The sequence below is a fragment of the Leptonychotes weddellii genome, chromosome 4 (assembly GCF_054177405.1).
Source record: "Leptonychotes weddellii isolate Sample4059 chromosome 4, ASM5417740v2, whole genome shotgun sequence".
Lineage (NCBI taxonomy): Eukaryota > Metazoa > Chordata > Mammalia > Carnivora > Phocidae > Leptonychotes > Leptonychotes weddellii.
The window spans coordinates 165,019,860-165,041,031 of NC_138372.1; the positions used below are offsets into that span (position 1 = coordinate 165,019,860).

Genomic DNA, 21,172 nt, shown 5'->3' on the forward strand with positions numbered 1-21,172 from the left:
TGTTTTCGTCTTTCTGTCCCATATCTCGTGGTCAGAGAAGTGATCTATCTGTGGTTTTCAGTTAAATGCATAACACTTAAGAAGTCTGTATCTGTTTTAAAAGTTTCTTTCCTGGAAACACAGTAGAAAGTCTGATCGCATTGGAAGTCTCCTGTGAAAATGCATGTCGTCCGCACTCTGGCTGTGTAGAAATATCACTGATACAGCCTTAAAAAATAACACGAAGCAGGTGCCCAAACCAATCTTCTGTTTATTATTTTTAGTCTGGATTTTGGTGTAGCACAGATCTTAAAGTTTTTAAACTCTACAGATAATTTCATTGGGCAGCCAACATTGAGAGCTATCCTTCTTGGCTAGCAAGCATTCTATAATGAGGTGTTATATATAAAGCACTTTTCGCAGTGCCTAGCAGATGTTGCTAAGTAAATGTTTCCCGAAGAAATACAGTATTGGAATTTCTGTAATGGCTTCCATTCATTTGTTCAGCAAACAACTATTGAGTACCTACCGTGTTCCTAGAACTATCCCGGGTGCTTGATAAGTATCCATGAACAAAAAAAGGTAAAGATGGTGCCCTTGTAGAGCTTAAATTCTAGTGCTACTCATGTTTACACATGGCAGTCATGCTCAGCTTCATGGAGGAGATGATCAAAGACTTGAAGGAGGTAACAGAGTTTGCCCGAGGGGCCATCTGTGGCAGCAGCAATCTGTGCAAAAGACCTCTGATGGGGTCTGTCCCGTGTCTTCTGGTATCTTTAAAGTCCGTCGGCTTCCATTCCAGTCTGTAATTTTAACTTTTTTAATAGGAAACTTCAGATTTCCCTTTGGAATAAGATATTTTTGAATAATTTGGAACAAAGTGTTTTAACTGTCCAAGAATATGTTGTAATAATTCTTCCTGTCTATTAGTCTCAGTATGATTGAAGGAGCTTGCGGACTTAAAACTATGAAGATACAGGAGACTGTTACCTTGGCCGGTGACAGCTTTGGTTTGCAGGATAATGGCTCTCAGAAATACCCACATCCTCGTCCCCAGGGCCTATGGTTATGTTACCCTACATGGCAGAAGGGACTTTGCAGATGTGATTAAGGATCTTGAGATGGGGAGATTATCCCTCATGATCATAATTGCAAATGCCTTTACCAAAATATATTAGCAAATCAAAAATCAGTTACCTTATCATGACCAAATAGAGTTTCTCTCAGCAATGCAAGATTTATATAATACATGAAAGTAAATCCGTGTAATTCACCACATTAACTAAATGGAGAAGAATCATGTGATCATTTCCATAAATGCAGGAAAAATGTTTGACAGAATTTAATGTATATTGATGATTAATAATAAATAGAGGTCTGAGCAAACTGGAAGTAATGGGACAGTTTTCCCCTGCTTGACAGAAGACATCTGCGAGAACACACACACACACACACACACCCTTAAGCTAACATCATTCTTCACTGAAACATTCCATGCTTTCCTGCTAAGACGGGGGACAAAGCAGGTTTGCCCACACTCCGCTTGCACTCAGCGTTGTACTGAGAGGCCTGATCTGTGCAGGAAGGTGAGTGAAAAAGAATAATAGGCATACAGATTGAAAGTAGACTGTCTTTATTCACTGATAACATGATCAGGTAGTTGAAAATCCTAAGGGACCCACTAAAAAACTACTCAAACTAATCAGGCAGTTTGTCAGTTGTAATGCATTCAGTATACAAGTCCTGTATTTCCACGGACTAGCATTTAGCAAGTGGAAGACAACTCCCCCAGAGAGACCATGTGCAATAGTGTCAAAAAACATAAAATACTTAGAGATCATTTTTAAACAGTCTTATTGACATATATTTTACATGCTGTAAAATTCACCATATAAGTTAAAAATTTATTACTTTTAGTAAATTTACAAAGTTATATGACTCTCACCATAGTCCTATTTGGGAACTTTTTTTTTTTGTTTTTCATCACTGTAATAAATTCCCTCATCTCTGTTACAGTTAATCCTTTTCCTAGCCCCAACCCCAGCCCACCATTAATCTCATTTTTGTTTTTACAGATTTCCCATTTTCTGAGCCTTTCATTTAGATGTGATCAAAATATATGACTTTTTACATCGGTATTTTTCTTAGCATTATGTTTTTGAGGTCCATCCCCATCATAGCATTTATCGGTATTTTATTCCTGTTTTATTACCAAATGGTATTCCATTTATGGATATATGGCATTTTGTTTATGCTTTTACTAGGTGACTGACTGTTGTTTTCACTTCTTAGCTCTTATGAATGATGCTACTGCGAACATTTATGTGCAAGTCTGTGGAGCTTGTGTTTTCATCTCCCTTGAGTAGAGATCTAGGAGTGGAATTGCTGACTCAAGTGGTAATTTTATGTTTGACTTTTTAAGAAACTGCCCAACTGCTTTTTCAAGGTGATTCTACCATTTTAAATTTCCACCAGTGATGTGTGAGGATTCTTAAGGATAATTATAACAAAAATGTGCAAGATCTCTATACTGACAACTGTTAATAAAACACTGCTTATAGAAAGTAACGAAGGCCAAACTAAATGGTGATACATACCCCATGTTTTTGCATTGGAAGACTCAATACTGAGAAAGACATTGATTCCCTGAAATTATCTGTAAGTTCAGTATAATTCCAATCAAAACCCCTGCTGGTTTTTTTTTGTTTTGGTCTGGTTTCGTTTGGGTTTTTTTGTTTGTTTGTTTTGGGGATTTTTGTTTGTTTCTTTCTTTTTGATACCAAATGATAAGGTGGTTCTAAAATATATGAAATTCAGGGGCTCCTGGGTGGCTCAGTCGGTTAAGCGGCTGCCTTCGGCTCAGGTCATGATCCTGGGGTCCTGGGATCGAGCCCCACGTCCAGCTCCATGCTCAGTGGGGAGCCTGCTTCTCCCTCTCCCTCGGCCTGCTGCTCTGCCTACTTGTGCTCTCTATCTCTCTGTCAAATAAATAAATAAAAATCTTTATAAAAAAAATAAATAAAATAAAATATATGAAATTCAGAGGACCTAGAATAGCCAAAGTAGTCTTAATAATGAAGAACAAGTTTGGAATACTAACTTTTCCGATGTCTAAAACCCAGTAGTGAAGCCATTGTGGTTCTGTGGAAGTGTGGAGAATAGGCCAGTGAATATCCAGAAATGGACCCACACATAATTGCTTTCAAGGGCACCAAAGCAATTCAGAGGGTAAAGAATTGTCTTTTCAGTAAGTAATGCTATCACAATTAGATATTTGTGTAGGTGGGGATAGCTTTGATTTCACACACACACACACACACACGCACACACACACCTCATACCACTTACAAATGTCAATTTGAGACAGTTCGAGATTTCAGGTTAAAGTTAAATTTATAAAGCTTGTAGAAGAAAATATTGAAACAATAGAAATCAAGAAAAGATTTAGAAATTTTACTTTATCAAAATTTCAAACATCTTCTAATCAGAGGACATCATTAGAAAATAAATAAATAAGCCACAGTCAGGGAAAACATCTTTGCAACACATATATCTGACAAAGGACTTTTGTCTATATGATAGAAAGAAACTTTACAACTCATCAAGAACAACATAACCCAACTTTTATAATAGGTGAAAACCTAGATCAGAAATTTCACAAAAGTATATATTCAAATGGCCATGAAAAATATGGAGAAGTGCTCAGAGTCATGGGTCATCAAGAAAATGCAAATGCAGATTAAAACCTCAGTGGGATACCACTACACTCCGACACTCACACTAGAATGGCTAAAATAAAAATCCTTGACAGCATCCCATGTTGACAAGGTTATAGGGCAACTAGAACTCATACATGTATAAAACAGCACAACAATGAGAAGTTTGGCAGTTTCTTTAAAAATGTTGAACATATATGTACCCTATATACCAGTAATTCTACTCCTAATAATTTTATCCCAGCAAAATAAGAATATGTATCCAGAAAAAGCTTTAGGTAACAATGTTCAAAGTGACTTTATTTTTGAGAGCCAGAACCTGGAAACAGCCCAGACGTCCTTCCACGGAGGAATAAACTCTCTTTAGACCATGGAACGCTGCTCAGCAGTGAAAATGAATGGAATCATGGTGGCTGCAGTAACATCAATGAAAACTAAGAAAACTTGTAAAAAGTACTTGCTACAAAGCTGCCAGTCTGAGTTGGTGTTTAGTCGTCATCTACTTAACTGTCGCTGATAATAGATGGCCGTTTTACCAGGCATCTGGCAAACCAGAACAGAGAGAAGGGGGCAGGCCAGTCGAACAGTCCGGTGAAGGGCACTGACTTGGTGTGTGCCGGTAATAAGTAGTCCTCGGCGAGGCTCAGGCCTCGAGTGCCTCAGGAGGGTGCAGAAAGTGTCCAGAGAAAGATCAGTAGAGGCCAGTTTGTGGCAAACCTGAATACCAGGCTCGAGGATTTGACACAATTTTTGGACTCTTTTAGACCAAGGTGTTCTGCATGCCCACCACCACCATGCTGGTCCAAGCTCACTTCGTCTTCCTTGCTTCTAGAATACCAGTAGCCTTTTTAAAACAGAATAGGTATTTGATTTGAATTTTTTAATGTTGGATTTGAATTTAAATACAATTTATGCATGGGTAGTGTACTTGAAATGATCTTAGTTCTACATATTTGTAGAATGAGACTGAATAATTTGATATGCACATTGACTCAAGTTAGTGTCTACCAGGTTGTCCAGAAACACTGAAAACCATTTGCTGGTCCTACTTGTCTCACAAGGATGCTGACAATCCCATAAAAAGTCAGTGAGGTTCCTTCCACACTGACATAATATTTCACATGCATAGATACTGCTAATCACAATCAAATTTCTTTAAAAGTAATGGATAATGGCTTTGATATCCCACTATCAAATGTATCGGAAATCTCTTCCAAAAGATACCTCCATAGAGCAGATGAAGGCACTAGCTGCAAAAACAAATTCAAGATCCCATGAACAATTCCATTAACAGATGATGCCATGAAATCCTGGAAACTGCTCATAAAATGTTGATAGACCATTTTGAATGCGATGGAAAGAGCCAGAGGAACCAGTACTGAAAGATTATGTGCCTTGGCACACAATGTAGTTGGACATGGGTCTTCACAGATACAAGTAAATAGGCTCATAAACCCAACCTTCATTTTGTTCTCTGTCCAAAAAATCTTCTTATATTTTTTAAACTTGTAGGTACTTACTTCATTCTTTGGAAATTACTTCTCAGCAACCTTCCCAACCTCATTGTCACTTGGGGACCCATCCCTGACCCTTTGCCTTCACAGGGCTCCCCGCAAAAACTCCCATCTGTCATGACAGTTATGTTCTGTTACATTCTAATACACAATCTTGATGCTTCGTACAGAGAATTCTCATTAAAATTTCTTGGGGTGTCTAGTGCTGATGTATGTACATAATTGATAACCATTTTTATATCCTCTTTTGCCAGAAAAATGTTAAAAAAACAGATCTGTTTCCTTGTGTTTTTTTCATAAGAAATCTTAGTTCTAAATGTTAGTGTTTCTGTGAAATTAATTCATTGTTGCAGTTAACAGCTATAGTACAAATACTGAAGTGTGAGTCAAAAGACAGGTCTAACTTGGAATCCCAGCTCTGTCATCTGTTGTGTGAATTGAGCAAGCCAACAGTAAGCCTTATGAAACCTTGTATTTAATTAATAAAGTGAGTGGACAAAATAGTACTTAACCTTCTGGAAAGTTAAATAAGGTTATGAAATTGTGGAATACTGTGCAAACAGAGGGAAACTATGAGCTGTTGGGTTATTTTTGTTGTTAGATTTCTGTCACTGAAGGTGAGGTCCTATCTTTCTAAGCAGAAATAAATTATGTAACATCAAAATAAGAACTCTGAGAAAAATAATACTTGTTTAGAAAGAACCTCTACTTTGATAATATTAATAACAACTATCCTTGAGTTATGTATGTACTACATTATTTTATATGAACTTCATGACAATTTTAAAATTAGTTTTGGGTTTTTTTTTTAAGATTTTTATTTATTTATTAGAGAGAGAGAAAGCACAAACAGGGGGAGGGACAGAGGGAGAGGAAGAAGGAGACTCACTGCTGAGCAGGGAGCCCGACATGGGGCTCCTTCCCAGGACCCTGGGATCATGACCTGAGCCAAAGTCAGATGCTTAACCGGCCAAGCCACCCAAGTGCCCCTTGAATGATTTAGTTTTAAAACCCGTCTCCAGATGAGAAAATCGGATTAACTTTGCCTGAGTTTATACACACGTAAACGCTGGACCCTGGCTTCTGATAATACCTTTGTTTGACTCGAAAGCCTAGTTTGTAACTATTAATTCTCGGCCGTCTTCCAGAATGACAGTAAGATGAGAAAGCTGCTTATAAATGAAAGTGTGAGTCTCTAACGAAAGTCTTTAGTAGCAGTGCGTGGACATCGCAGCCCCAGCGTCAGTGTTTGGGGGGCTGTGAAACAGGCCCACAGCATTGCTAAGACTTGCTTGCATGCAAGACTGCATTGGAGTAAGAAAAAAGACACAATGTGAACTAAAGATACTCTTGTAAACAAATTCTTTCCTTTTTACTCTTTACTTTTTCTTGGAATCTAATCAAAATTCATAGTTTTGTTTTTTTTTTTTTTAAATTATAGAGAACCATCTGCAACCTTTTAAGCAGGGTTTTGATAGGAAGAAGTAGCACAACAGAGGGGTTTCATGTTCAAATAAGAAAGCATAGTTGGATATTTCTGCACCAGAAAAAAATACTCAACGTCCCTCATTTCGGAATGCAGTGCTCTCTATCTTTTAAGACTGGGATGAGCTCTGAATTACCCATAAACTCAAACAAATGAGAGGTTTCTTTTCTCTCATGCAAGAACCTAAACAGCTGCAGGCTTTTGGGATACGTCTTTATAGCTACCAAGTACCCAGGCCTCCTCCTTCCTTGTTCCCCACGCTGTGTCCTGAGGCTCCTCCCGGTCTCGAGATGGCTGTGGAGGTTCCAACCATCACATTGGGGTTTGGGCAGAAAGGAGAGGGAGGAAGAGGAGAATGTCCATACCTCCTGGCTGGGGCAGCCTTCTGTTAGGAAACTTCCCAGAAGCTTCATTCACTCTGGGAGTTTGCTTCTATGTCACCTGCAGAAGTGCCTGAGAAAGGGAGTTTCAGGGACTGTTGGCCTTATCACTAGCACCTCACCCCCTGTCTCACAAGGAGGCTTTTGGTAAGAAAGAAAGGAAAAGTATACGCTAAACAGACAACAAATGCCTGTTGACCCTTAGCTTTCAGCAAATAAATTCAGGTTTTTTGTTCTCTAAGACTTATTTCTTTCTTCTGAGACATAATATATATACAGCAAAGCGCGTAAATTCACACCTATCTGAAGGATATGGTTCTGTGACTGCTTACCTGTGTGTACGCCCGTGCAACCAGGAGAACATCTCCGGCACCCAAGAGGCTCTCTGCCTTCTGCTTTTGGCTCTGGGATAGCTGATCGCCGTCATCTCTTGGTCTCCCAGAATGACATGGCTTTTAAAAAAAAAAGTACCCAAACATATTTCCTGTTTTTCCGAAAATATGGTAAGACAGTTGTTAGATAGTGGTGAAGAGCAAGTGGTGTGGAAAGAATCTATCTGGGAGGTGACAGTAACTAGACTTACCCCTGACTCCATGGCGCTGTAGACACGTGACTTTAGAGAAGTCACTTCCTGTCTCTGACTGGCTACTTTCTCATTACCAAGCCGGATAGAATGTTGTTCTGCTTGGAATGCCTTTCTTCTCCTTGTCTGGCTCTTCTCTCAGGTGTCAACTTAGACCTTTCTTCCTCCAGGAAGCATGTTCATGTCCCCCAAGACTGATTCAGGCACCCCGCCTCTGAGTTCCTTTAGAGCTATGGGTATCTCATTTATCACATTATTCCCTTTGCCCACTTACACTGTCTGATTTGCACACCAGACTAAACGGGTTTTATCACAAAAACCAAATCGTGGGGTGTCTGGGTGTCTCACTTGGTTAAGCGTCTGCCTTCGGCTCAGCTCATGATCCCTGGGTCCTGGGATCGAGCCCCGAGTTGGGCTCTCTGCTCGGTGGGGAGTCTGTTTCTCCCTCTCCTTCTGTCCCTCCCTCTGTTCCTTCTCTTTCTCGCTCACTCACACTCTCTCTCTCTCTCTCAAATAAATAAATAAATAAATAAATAAAATCTTTAAAAAAAAAACAACAAAAAACAAAGACCAAATCTTTTTCACTGAAGCTCCCCAATGTCTGGGACATAGTTGATGTTCCATAAATATCTGCTGAACAAATGTTCAATGAAGGTGGTATCTGAATCTCATGAATTTCTACTAAGATCATCTTTCTCAAGAGATAGTGTAACAAGTAAGAGTTTCTTCTTAAATGGTGGGTAAGTGTTACTGTTTTTAACCTAAACTTTTAAAACAAGTAATACCCAATTGTAAATTTGTTCTAAAGATGAAAGATCATCTGTGGGGAGTACCTAGCACAATAATGGCTCACAGTAGGCATCTGGTAAGTGTTGTCTGTTATTACTGTTACGTTAAATCTTTGCAGGTCTGTCCACCCAAAGGCGAGCATCAGCTAGTCCTGGTTGTTGAAGTAGGTCCTCCTTAACTCAGGCTTGCCAAGCACTTCGAGGGCACGGGCTTCCTGGCCCCTTTGTCTGTGCAAATCTCTCTTCCTGAGCCTTCTTACACAGAAGGTGGTACTCTCCAGCTCTGTGGAGAACAGAGGGAAAGAAAAAGGATTCTGAGTGTCTCACGAGAGATTAAGGTTAAACATAAAACAAGTACTTTCTGTCAGGCCTGTTCAAGTGTATTACTGTGGCAAGTTATTCAGGCTTCATTTCTGGGAAGTCTTTGAAAGTGGAAGAGAGAATCATTTCTCTCAGATGATTAAGACAATTTAGCCTGAAGTCAGGGGATGGGCCACATGATCTCTCAAGGTCGGTTTCTTCCCTTTGATTCAGCAAAGTACCTGTAAGTTCCTGTACTTTGTAGTGAGGGCAAATTTAGAAGTTTCACAGCGGAGAAGTGGAACATCAGCTATAAATGGCGAAATCAGTCTCTGATTCTGTGGCGAACCTGTGTTAACATTTAAAATCTTTTTATTTGACAAACTAATTGTTACGTCTGAAATGAGGCTTTGCAAACGTAATTACAACAATAGGGTTAAGAATAATAGTCACCATTTATTTTGTACTGACGAAGTGGCAAGCCAGTGAAAAGTGTTTTGTGGACATGAACTCACTTAATTATTACTCATCCATTACCACCCTCTCCTCAGAGACCCAGCTGCTCAGTCCCTTCCTGAGCAGCGGCTGCGAGCCAGACACTTCACTCATTCCTTCCTTCAGTGTTTTTATTGAGCACCTTTAATTTTCAGACACTTTTGCAGCTGAAACTCAGTAAGCTACCTGCCCAAGGTGATGCTCCTTCTAAATGCAAGGACAGGATTCAAAACCCAGGGAACCTTTTTAATCCAAAATCAGCACTCCCTGCATTTGCATGTAGTCCCTAAGTGATCTCTTCATCTCAGGGTTTTAAGTACCTTTTATGTGGTGATGACTCCAGATTTCTGTCTCCCCTGCAGCCTTAGTCTCCTGACCTGTGGCTTCCCTTCCCAGAGGTCAAGGAGGCCTCTCAAACCTGGCGAGTCCCAGGCCTGCCTCCTGATCACACCTGCCCTATCTGGTTAATGGAACTTTCCATCTCACCCGAGGTATAAAGCAGAAACGGAGGAAGGCCTTACGTGCGTGTATGACTCGGCATGGTCGGCCTTCCTCCTGACTCTTGCACCCCCTCCCCCACCCAGGCCCTCTGTGCCAAGCACACTGCCCTTCTGGCCCCCAAATGGAGCAAGAATGTGCCCACCTTCTACACCTGACAGCCCCCCTGCCTGGGATCCTGTCCCCTCAGGTGGTGGCTGCACCTCCTTCATTGCCTTCAAGACACTACTCCCAGAACACCGTGTTAAGAGGTTCTCGGAGTAGGCTGTGAAGTAACAGCTCTAGTCCAGGCCTTTCTTACTGTTCTTATTCTCACCGTGTTTACATACAAACTGTTTATTGCCTGTCCCTCCCATTATAACATAAACTTTATGAAGGTAGTGATTTTTTTTTAATTGAGTCCGTGAGTGAATGAAGGAGTGCATGCCTGAAGCGCTTGGCTCACAGCATTCGCTTCAGTAAATGGCTCCACGGCAGCACGTGGCAGGACCCGAGAGCCGGAAGTCGAGAACCGGAAGTCGCCTGCCAGGCTGTGGCTGTGTGCCGCGCCGGCCCGCCCTCCCTGCCTGTGCGCTTGCGCACTTAACAACCGGGTGGGCTTCAGAGCGGAGCAGCGACAAGACTTGCGTTAAGTTGGGTGAATGTATTCTGAATCATAAACTATTACTAATGTCACAGTAAAATTCAGATTGTAATAGCCTCAGTTTCACAAAGTAAGATGACTAACGCATATTTAAATATAACCAGTTTCGTTGATTTTTTAAAAATTAGTTAAGAAGAAAAGGCTGTGTTTTCTCATCTGTCATTTTAAAATCCTGTTTTGTCTCTGAGGGGCGCCTGGGTGGCTCAGTCGGTTGAACATCTGACTTTTGGTTTTGGCTCAGGTCAGGATCTCAGGGTTGGGGGATTGAGTCTCCTGTTGGGCTACACGCTCAGTGGGGTTTCTGAGATGCTCTCAGTGTCTCTCTGTCTCCCTCCCTCCCTCCCTCTGCCCGCTGGCTCACTCTCAAATAAATAAATCTTTAAAATCCTATTTTGTCTCTGAAAACAATAGGAGATAAATTTTCAGTTACGATTTTTAAAGTATGTTTATGGTACATCTATTTGGTATCAACCGATTTTTATTTTTTTTTTTATTTTTTAAAGATTTTATTTATTTATTTGAGACAGAGAGAATGAGAGACAGAGAGCATGAGAGGGGGGAGGGTCAGAGGGAGAAGCAGACTCCCCGCCGAGCAGGGAGCCTGATGCGGGACTCGATCCCGGGACTCCAGGATCATGACCTGAGCCGAAGGCAGTCGCTTAACCAACTGAGCCACCCAGGCGCCCCTTGGTATCAACCGATTTTTAAAATGGGATTCCATTGTAAACTGAAATTTGTGTTAACTCTTAATTGTTTGAATAGGGAGCAGGAATAATTCCCCACATTGTTTTAAGCCCCATTTTCCAGTTACTCTTTTTACCAAATCTTATTTCTGAGCTTAAGAAACATGGTAAAATTATTTTTAAAGATTTTTTAATTTATTCAAGAGAGAACACCCACATGGGCAAATCGGAGGAGGGGCTGAGGGAGGGGGAGAAAAGCAGACTCCATGCTGAGCATGGAGCCCGAGGCAGGGCTCGATCTCGCGACCCTGAGATCGTGAGCTGAAACCAAGATTCCAGCGCTTAACCGACTGAGCCACCCAGGTGTCTGGCAAAATCATTTTTTATATTTGCCTTTGTTTTCCCTCCCCTGTCAGTCTTGTGATGGGTCTTCTCCTGAGCAATGGAATGTCTGACAGGTTAACGATGTTAACTCTGAAAGGTCTAGAATTCCAAAAATCAGACCTTAAATTTTTGTGCTGATAGAATTACTGAACCTTCTACTCAGAGAAAGAAGGATTCTCTGATTAAACTATAAATTATATCTGGCCATTTAAATCGAATATTTAAGTATTCCAATTACTAGCAAATGTGTGTGATTTTTAATTCCTAAAGACAGTTATTTATTTCAAACCTCAGTGTCTGTTTCTGTTTTCTTACATTCTAGGCACTAAAAAGTGACATGTACCAGTGAGGGGATTGAAACGGCCCTCTTGTTAAAACTGTGCCTGATGGGTCTAGAGGCATCTACATATCTGCCTTGCTTATAAGTCCCCCGACTCTTGCCTATCTGCCCCGGAAGACCTAGGTTTTTAATCCTGGTGTATGTTAGATCTGGGGCCAGGCACTTGTGACACTGAGCTCTGTCTACCCGGCTAGCCCTGTGAGTGAGCCCTTCCTCCCCCATCATCACATGGACAGTGAGACGTTCTTCCAGATAAAAGAATCATTCTTCAGGCAAGCGTAGGATAGTAACTCTGCCTTCCTCAAACTTCCTGCCGACAAACATCCTATGCCTCAAAACTCCTTTATACTTTATAATCTCAAAAATTAGTAAGAGCCACACAGTGGGTAGGTATGTATGGTTTGTATCTGTGTTAACATGTAGCATATTTGAAATTAAAACAGAAACATTTAAAAATGGTTATTAATCATGAAAGATAGAACAGTAGTCAACCCATTGCATGTTAACATTAAATAATCTATTTTTATGGAAAATCACTGTTTTCCAAGACAAAAATATTTAGTGAGAATTGTGGCATTGTTTTATAGTTTTGCAAATCTTTTTAATGTCTGGCTTAACAGAAGCTAACTAGATTCTTACATCTGCCTCTGTATTCAGTCTGATGTGATACGTTGTTTTGTTTGAAGTAGTTGGAACAACAAATACGTAGTTGGGAAAGAGAAAAGTATTTTGACAGCTTTTCACATAACTGTGGATATTCTTTGGTACTCCACCAAAACTTGGCAGGTGGTGGTTTCTTAAAGGTTAGTTGTAATGTGGATTCTGAAACCATGTCAATAAACTTTTCATACTCAGTTACATTAAAATACCTTGGTCTGTTTTCCACTTGGTGGATTTGGAAACATCATGCATGGGTCATTTAAAAAATACTGGTTCACTGAGTTGTGCGTATTTTCACAATACTATGACCCACTTCCTTGTGCAATATCAAAAAATCATATTCATTATTACCACCACCAGTCTCAACAGAGAAGTCTTTAAGTACTGGCTTGCTATCAATTTACAGGGGTAAATACTAATTTTTCAAATTTGTAGTTTATACCTGCAAGCTCGAATTTTATCATTGGTAACAAATACTGTCATTTTTTTTCTTGAAGTGACAGGCTCACTTCATTCATTTTTGAGAACACATCGGCCACATATGTAAGTCTGCATAACCATGGTCTGTCTGCGCTTCATTCCCGTGAGTAGAAAGGGCTGCTGTGAGCCGAGCCTGAGCTCAGCCCACACTGCAGCCAGCAGCGGAGCTCCCATAAGCACACTTCCGTGTCATCATGCAGAATCGTGAAAAGGCGTGGACTTAACGGTTGAGATTTATTAAAATTCGTAATTCTTACTGCTTCATCATGACATTTTTAAACGAAAGTACTTTTCTTAATGTAACTGCTAGTAGAGTTTGCTGCCACTGCCTTGGTTCTTGCCAAAGCACTGAGTTTTACCTACCACATTGCCTGCAGTGTGAGCACAGTGAAAAAGATGAATAGCGTCAGCTTATTTTCGCAAAAATAGTTTGACTTGGTGGGCCCCCTATAGGATGGCAGGGGCTCTTAGGAGTCCACCGCTGCTTTAGGCCATTTTGCAGATGCAGATTGTATTAATGCTCTAGGAAAGCACTGAGTTAGAGAGGGACCCAATTGCAAGAGAAGAATTGAGCAAGTTCTCTAAAGCAGTTTAACCCTTGTGCAGCCTTCCCATCCAAAGAATTGTCCTCACACCACAAGCTTCCTGAGGGCAGAGATAATCATCACTGCGTGCCTGTCCCACAGTGGGATGCTGTGAGCGCCAAGTGTGCCTAGGAACAGCTGCTGGCTCTTGCCTCCCTCCCACATCAAACCTACCTTGTCCAAATTTGCAATCCTCGGGGAAAGAGGGACAAAAGATTAACAGCCTTGCATTTAGATCCGCAGCACACTTAGCAGAACACAGAAGACGGGAGTAACGTCATGCTACCATATATCCAACATGTCCTAAGCATTTAAATAAAAAACAGACGCAGCAAACTGAAAAACTAACACTTGGACAGAACAGAGCTCAAAGAATAGAAGGTGATTCTAAAGTAGTTAAATACTCATATGGGTAAGAAGACGTGGAAGCCACAAAGGCTAAACCAGTTAGGAAGCCTGGGATACAAAGTCAACCGAAGGCTGTTGAGTATCACCAAAGGATAAAGAGCTAGCAAGTAGGATAGAAAAATTGAGATGGATGCTAGAACCCAATATTTCAAAAGTAACCTAACTAAGAAGATTAAGGGGAAGAGAGAGAATTTTATAAAAGAAAAAATTGAGAAGTTGAAGACACAAGTTATTACTTACCTTGAAGGGCGTACCTAGTGCACGGAGAGCTGTGAATTTAACACAGGAATGAGGATGAAGAAAGAGGGCCAGGAATAAACAGACTGTCCTAACTTTCCTGTTGAAAGGATTAACTCCAAACTCCTTAGCATTATAGAGGAGGAGAGAGCAGATCCTCACGGATAAACATCAGATGTGGCACCAGACCGACCTAACTTACAGCTCTGGGCCTTATGTGTTCGTGTTCATCCTTGGATAGTTAGGTAACTTCCAGAGCTTCAAATTTTATTTTATATAAAGGGAAAGAATAATATCTACTCCATCAATCTGTCGTGAGGTTGAATGAGAGAAAATACACAGGCGCGCACACTGTCCGTGCCCCTCTGTATACCATCTGACATAGTAGAGTAATTCCTCTTTTTTTAGAGTTCATGAACTTCTTTGTAGTCTGACCCCCACTCACCTGTTGCTTCTTCCCTCCTCTTTCAGTCCCTCAGCTGATCCGTGTTACCTTCCTACTTTCCTCTCACCTCCCAATGTTGTGAGACTCTGATCCCAAGGTATTTTGGACACACTTCTGTGCTCATACACACCCTATTCTGTGGAAACGTACTTGTTCATCTTTGTTAGCTTCCTGAGAGTAGAGATCACACCTTATTTATTTCTGTATCTCCATTTTTCAGAATGGTGTCTTTCACATAGTAAGTGCCCAGAAGTCTTTCCTAAATATATGACCACATTTGGGCTTAGTGCTTCCTTTTATTTTTCAAGTCTATTCAGCATCCAAAAAATATTAAGTCCTTTGAGTCCTTCCATTTTGCACCTTTAGAAGTGAGGTGAGAGTAGTGTCTCGTTCACCTTTATTCACTAATAAAACTTTGTCCTTCTTGCATTGCCTTGGCCCATAATTTTTCAATAATTTTTGTTGTAATTAAGTCAATGTATTTAACAAATTTTACTGAGTGTCTGCCTTGTACTAGGTATTGTTCTAAAGGAGCTTGAGGTATGTCATTGAATAAAACAGCCCCAAGTCCCTCCCTGTAGAGCATATATTCTCAGTCTACTGAGAGGAAATAGTAAGTATAATAAATACATATATAATATGTTAGAAAGTGACAAATGCTGTAGAAGAAAATAGAGCAGAGTACTGTGGATGAGGGTTGTCAGAGCAGGGGATTGCAATCATAATCTGAGTGGACCTTGTTGAGATGGCGTCATTTGAGCAAAACCTTGAGAAAGATGAAGTTAGTCATGCAGTTATCTGGAGCTAAGAGCATTCTAGGCAAAGAGAATGGCTGGCGAAAAGAATGACAGCACAACTTTTTTTGCCCTGAACAAACTGGAAACTCTGACTATATCAGGGGTTTTTCCAATTTTGGGCCATAAATTCCAGGGGGCATAATGAAAGATTTGCGGAGTTGGGTAGGAGATGAGGATGGACAGCAGCAAGTGGGAAGGACTTTATGAGTCCTGGGGGTTAGAGCAACCTAGTGGTCTAGAGCTTGCTGAGCTGACATAAATACAAGGAAGGGGCCTAATGAGAGTGGTTTCAGTGACTTTAAAGTAGAAATTAGTGGAGAGTCTTAAAGAGGTGGAAAGGGCAGGGGACAGATAAATGTCAGGATTGCCTTCTTGATCCCACAGGGACAGGGTGATACAGGGACTCAGAGTTTCTGTCCTCCTCTTGGACGCCTGTCAGTGGAGAGAAGAAGGTCTAGCGAGTGGTAGACTTGGTCCCAGGGCTGCAGTTTGCTCCCTGACCCCTGTGTTGTCTCTCGGTGTGGGGGTCTATTTCTTGACTCTGGTTGATGGAACCAAGAACCTCCAGGAAAGCCAGGAGTTAGGCTGCATCCTTGTACTTCCTTCGACCACGGAGATGGGGTGGAATGTGGAGGAATAAAAGGTCCGGGCAGACGTCGCCTTAGTACCAGCCCGAGCAGCCCACTCTTGCTCCGTTCAGGGACCAGCTTCCCTGGATCCCTTTTGATGGAGCTGAGGCCTATTTGGCCTAATGTGTTTTCTTACCTATTGTTAGTATTATAATGTATGCCTAAGTGAAGATTTTTTGTGTCTTTTCCCTTTTGTCATATGTTGGGTTTTTAGTTTATCCTTGGGAAATAGGACACCTCTTTGGTTAATAGACATTTGAGGGGCACGAGCTGAAGTGCTGGCAGAGCAATTCAGTGGAACTGACAGGTCTGAGAATGGGGCTCAGCTGCTCCCGGCTTCCTGGCTCGATGACAGTCTTGCAATAAATAATCAGAAACTGGGTGAAATGATAGCAAATGTCAGCTTAAAGTTTTCACTTGTCAAAACCGAGATTGTCTTATCACCAAACCGTTGCTGGACCAAATTATGCTCCCTCTTATCCTCCTGTTCATTGGAAACATTCTTCACCCCTGATTTTTTTTTTTTTTTTAATGCTGAACAGTTTTAGGGCACTTCACAGACAAATGTCCAGTCTATACTGATGTGTATTACTGTTCAGTCCGTTAATAAAGACTTGGTTGGGTCAAAAGCAATTGTTTGACCTCTCTGTTGGTCAGCTTCAGTGCCTGCCATTTACAGCTTCGAGTTACACAGTGGGGACCTGTCTCTGTAAAGGAAATTCTTTTAGGCCTATGAAGACGTAACTCACTTTGTGCAACAGATAAAATTCTCAAGAACATCAGGGTTTTATTTGTCTAAGGAGCCATTATGCTGTAACTTCTGACCTTTGGAAAGAGGACTGAGGTTCATTTAATTTAGTGCTGAGTTTCTATGAAACATTAGCCAATTTATTTTCAACAAAATGAGAAGTTGTTTTGACTACTTTGTGGCCAAATGCTCTGCGTGAGCCATCGAGAATGTCAGACCTGCCCGTGGTTTGATGGACGGAGCACGAAGACAGCTGGTGGGTCGGTTCTCCCAGCGAGCCCGGCAGGTGGAGGCCCCAGTTCAGACTCAGGTGTCTTGACCAGTATTTAACACTGACATTTCATCAAGAGGTTAGTTTCTGAATTTCTGTCCTCAAGATGAAAGAAAAAAAAAAAAATTCTACTTTAAAGGCAATTCTCATATTTAAAGCTATAAAACCTTAAGAGGTAGGAAAGCAATATTACTTCTTATATCACTTGTTGCTGGATTTTTGTTTTTTAATATGAATGTTTCTTTGATCCTTTTTTCGCTGGTCCCTCCCGTTTCCTTCTCACCATAGATAAATTTGCTGCCTTGAGAGAAAATTAAGGCTATTGAAAGGGAGAGAGGGAATTTGAGACCAGACAGAGAAGTAAGGCAGTGATAATTAACCATGATCACATGGCAGTGAGTTCCATGTGGATCCGTACATTTCTGAGCACGAGGAGGGATCCTGGAAGCCCCGGGGCGGGTGGGGGGGCAAGTCAGACATTCCAGAAAAGTGACAGAGCAGGGCAGAGTGAACAGGGAGCACCCCCCCACCACGCCCCTGTAAGGCTGCCCCACGGTGAGCAGAGTCCACCGCTGGTATAGTGGTGATGGTGGCATCCTGAGCTTTGAGCGTGGGTGCTGTCCCGTCTGAGCTGTGTGACTCTGGGCAGGTGGCTCAGCCTCCCTGAGCCTCGGCTGCTCCATCTTCAAGGATAGTGATTTGAGGGAGGTTAAGCGCGATCATGCGCCTGGAGACTCCGTGAGTGAGGGGGTCTCACTGAGCAGAGTGCCCTTGCTCTCACACTGCCTGCCTTTCTCCCACGTCCTCGAGGAGTGTCAGCTCTCAGTCTGAAGACCTTTTTATAAAACTCTGTAGCTCCATGTGCCTCCTTAGAAAAATTGCACGTTGCCACTTGGTATAATAGGTCAGCTGTAGGAGTGACTGTTCTGTTCCTGGGCAACATTTAAAAAGCCATGGAGCTTAACACGGCACATTCCAGAGAGCTTCTGTTCTGTCTCCATGCCGGAGAGCTCCCATCGTAACCAGTATGTTATGCTGTGTTTAATTAACTAATGAGGATGTGATTAAACCACGATAACAAGATATGACCTATATTTTCACATGGAGGAAGCATCTTATGCTGAGGAATATTCTGGCCTCGGCATTTTATCAGTGCTTATTAACTCTGTGTGATGGAGGTACTCGTAGACACTCAAATTGTTCAGGCTGTTCCGTGCATCCGCGCCTTACGTGTGCAGTTTGCTCTGCCTGCAAGGCCCCTGCCACCGGCCCCCTATACGCCCCTTCTCCGCACCCCTTCCTCAGCTTCACCCTCCTGGTTGGTGGCTCAGAACTGCTCTGGCATTACCTTCTCAGGAAGCCATGGGATGCAGCCAGTGGTGGAAGCGTGTGTCCTCTGTGGACTCACTCCATCCATGTAGAGTGAGGTCTTGGGAGTCGGGGGAGGGGGGCGGGGGGACAAGGAAAGTGGCCTGGGGAGCCAGCCTAATGCTGGGAAATCAGGAAGGTTCTCTGAGGAGGTAGCGTTTTGGCTACAGACTGAGTAGCAGGTAGCTTAGAAGGAGAGGAAAGAACCCTTTTGGCAGAAGGAGGAGCAGGTGTGAAGAGCTACCCACACATGCTTGAGGCAAAAAGGAACCTACTCCCCTTGCTTACCACTTCCTCCTTGCATCGCGGTGCTGTGCTGCAGCCGTCAGAGTGATGAGTCTCTGGTACCGCTCACCTGGCAGAGGAAGCATGGGAGGAGAGCCTGGTGTGGGTTTGACCGACGAGTGTGTCACCTGTCTGTTCTCTGTGAGATTTTAGGCTGGTGTCCTGGCCTTCTGATCTGCCGCAGCATCCTTACCTCTAAAATGGGTATGACAGTTCCACTTCCCTCAGGGGGCTGCTGTGAGGACTCCGTGGGATCTCGGCAGTTGGCACTCAGCAACACTTACACCATGGATTTTATTATTCATCTTGCAGCTTCCTAAGGTGTTAAGCAGCTGAGCTGGATCATTTTCCATTTTGATTAGAACTTCTTACTTGATTGCATGAGGTTGGAATAATGAGAATGTTTATTTCCATGACAATCCAAGATAACAAATTCAGGACGGTTGTTTCCCTACAAAGTTAAGTAGAGTGGGAAAGCGCAAAGCCTGAGAGGATGAGTGGAAGCCCTTCCTTGGATACCAAAATAGCATCATAAACTAATTGTATCTGCCATGGTTTAGTAATCTAGATTTTGCATAGGTTTGTTCCTATAAAAAATTATGCCTGTTCAAATATGCAAATTTGCAATATCTGCAGAATGGCCATGGTAACAGGCTCCCTCCGGCCCCCCCTATCTCAAGGATGCCGTACATTAGAACAGAGACGTGCCTGTGCTTTGCAAAGATGCTCAGCCTCCATCCTCACGGACATTGCGAGAGTGCTGTGACCGGCTGGCGGGGAACCTCCCTGCTGTCCTGTCGCGACACAGTCATCACACCGACTTCCTAACAGTAATACCCTAGTGCTGACGAAATGGAACACTGGGTCTAGTCCCTGTTATCAGATCCCACGGCGTCAGGTTCTCTGGTAGGCAGGAGCTAAAGAGGAAGGAGCGTCCTTGCCTTCCTTCTGTTGGACGGACCTGTGGTTCTCTGTCCTGTCCATGGCCGCGGTGCCTGCCCTTGCAGGACACACGGACACACTCACGCTCTGCTCATTGGCCAATGGCTGTGGCTAAAGTGACAGACAGGTTTATTAAATATCGCAGCTGGAAATCTTTGATATTCCCAGGATCTAAAGTTTCTGTGCTAGATCTCTGCTGTCTCGGTGGGAATTCTTCCTTTCAGTGTGTAGCCCTGCCCTTGATTGGTTATCTTTGGTTTTAGAATACTTCACTGAATATGTTTTAAGCTCACAGTTAAGTTATTTTGTCCTGTTTTCATCTTTTTTTTTTCTTTGTGCCTTTTGTTCAATGCAGTGGTGCTGATTACTATGATTATGGACATGGACTCAGTGAAGAGACATACGATTCCTACGGTGAGTAACTAGCCAGCATGAACCAGAAATAGAGCAGGGGGCGTGGTCATAGAAGCACCTTCAAGACCGGAATTGAGGAGAAATCCATAAAGACATTTGGACTGAAAAAACAACTTCCCTTTCAGTTCTTCTGTGCATATCTAGCTATTTTCAGAAGCTCCTTTACGATTTAAATTTAATATTTAAAGAGGACTAAAAACTCACAGAAAATTGTGTAGGTTCACATTCTCAACTTAGATTTTCTGTTTGGGTTGATTGCCATGAGCTGATTTTCTCATTTATAGAGTCCTTTGCCGGACTGCAGACACTTGATAGCTCAGGTCTTTCTGAAGTGTCTTTGCTTCTCGACAGTGAAGGAAAATGAAGCCGTTGAGACTGCAGCTCTCAAAGGATTGTCCCACCCCCATCTTCATATTTTAATTCATCTCCAATCCCAAACCCTCTTAAAAACATTACAGTGGGAGTCATTCCATAAAGGTTACAAAAGCACTGAGCCAGGGAGGGGATGTAAGGTTCTCTCTGGCTTACGGGGAGACAGCTAAACCCCACTTAATTCAGTGGGAGCTGGTAGAGATGCTGGGGAATCCATGTCCAAAGTCTCCATATGCAGGAGGAGGACAGGTTTAATTAAAAGAATTGGCGGAGGCAACATAATGATAGTAAGAAGCTCCTTTGCTGGAGGCCAAAGAGATCAGAGAGCAGGAAGCTTCAATCAGTTGCAAAGCTCTGATAAATGCCTAGTACCCAGTGCAAGTGAATCAGGATTCTGGTTAATGGATGTTCTGACATTTCTCTGAACATGAGTGAAAAACCATTTTCCGGTGTTCCTTTTGAAGTGCATTTTGTTATATCACCTGCCCCAAGCTGTGATGACCTCACCTTGGATATTTTTTAGTTTTGTTTTTTGTAACAAACACTTAAGAGAAATACCTTGGTTTGCTGAATGCTGTCTAGTTAAATGGATGCAAGTTTGCTTGAGGGAATGACGTTGATTGCATGTTTATATCAAAAGAAGAGGTCATTTTAAGTATTTTTCCTTCACAGCCTTTTTAAATTGGTCTTAGTGGACACAGGGCTTTTAAATTGCTGTAGGTTGCAGCAGAAATGTTAACTGT

The 21,172-nt window shown here is 42.1% G+C and overlaps 1 protein-coding gene across 3 annotated transcripts in view; it reads left to right on the forward strand.

Annotated features, from left to right (window-relative positions):
* KHDRBS3 (KH RNA binding domain containing, signal transduction associated 3) overlaps positions 1-21,172 on the forward strand; it is a 103,285-nt gene that overhangs the window by 72,287 nt on the left and 9,826 nt on the right. For all 3 annotated transcript variants that reach the window (XR_014144452.1, XM_081816583.1, XM_081816582.1), the window contains one exon: positions 19,999-20,057. Coding sequence is in view for 2 of the 3 variants with exons in the window: in XM_081816583.1 (XP_081672709.1) it covers positions 19,999-20,057 (59 nt within the window). In the remaining variant the exon portion in view is untranslated. The remainder of the gene's footprint in view (positions 1-19,998; positions 20,058-21,172) is intronic.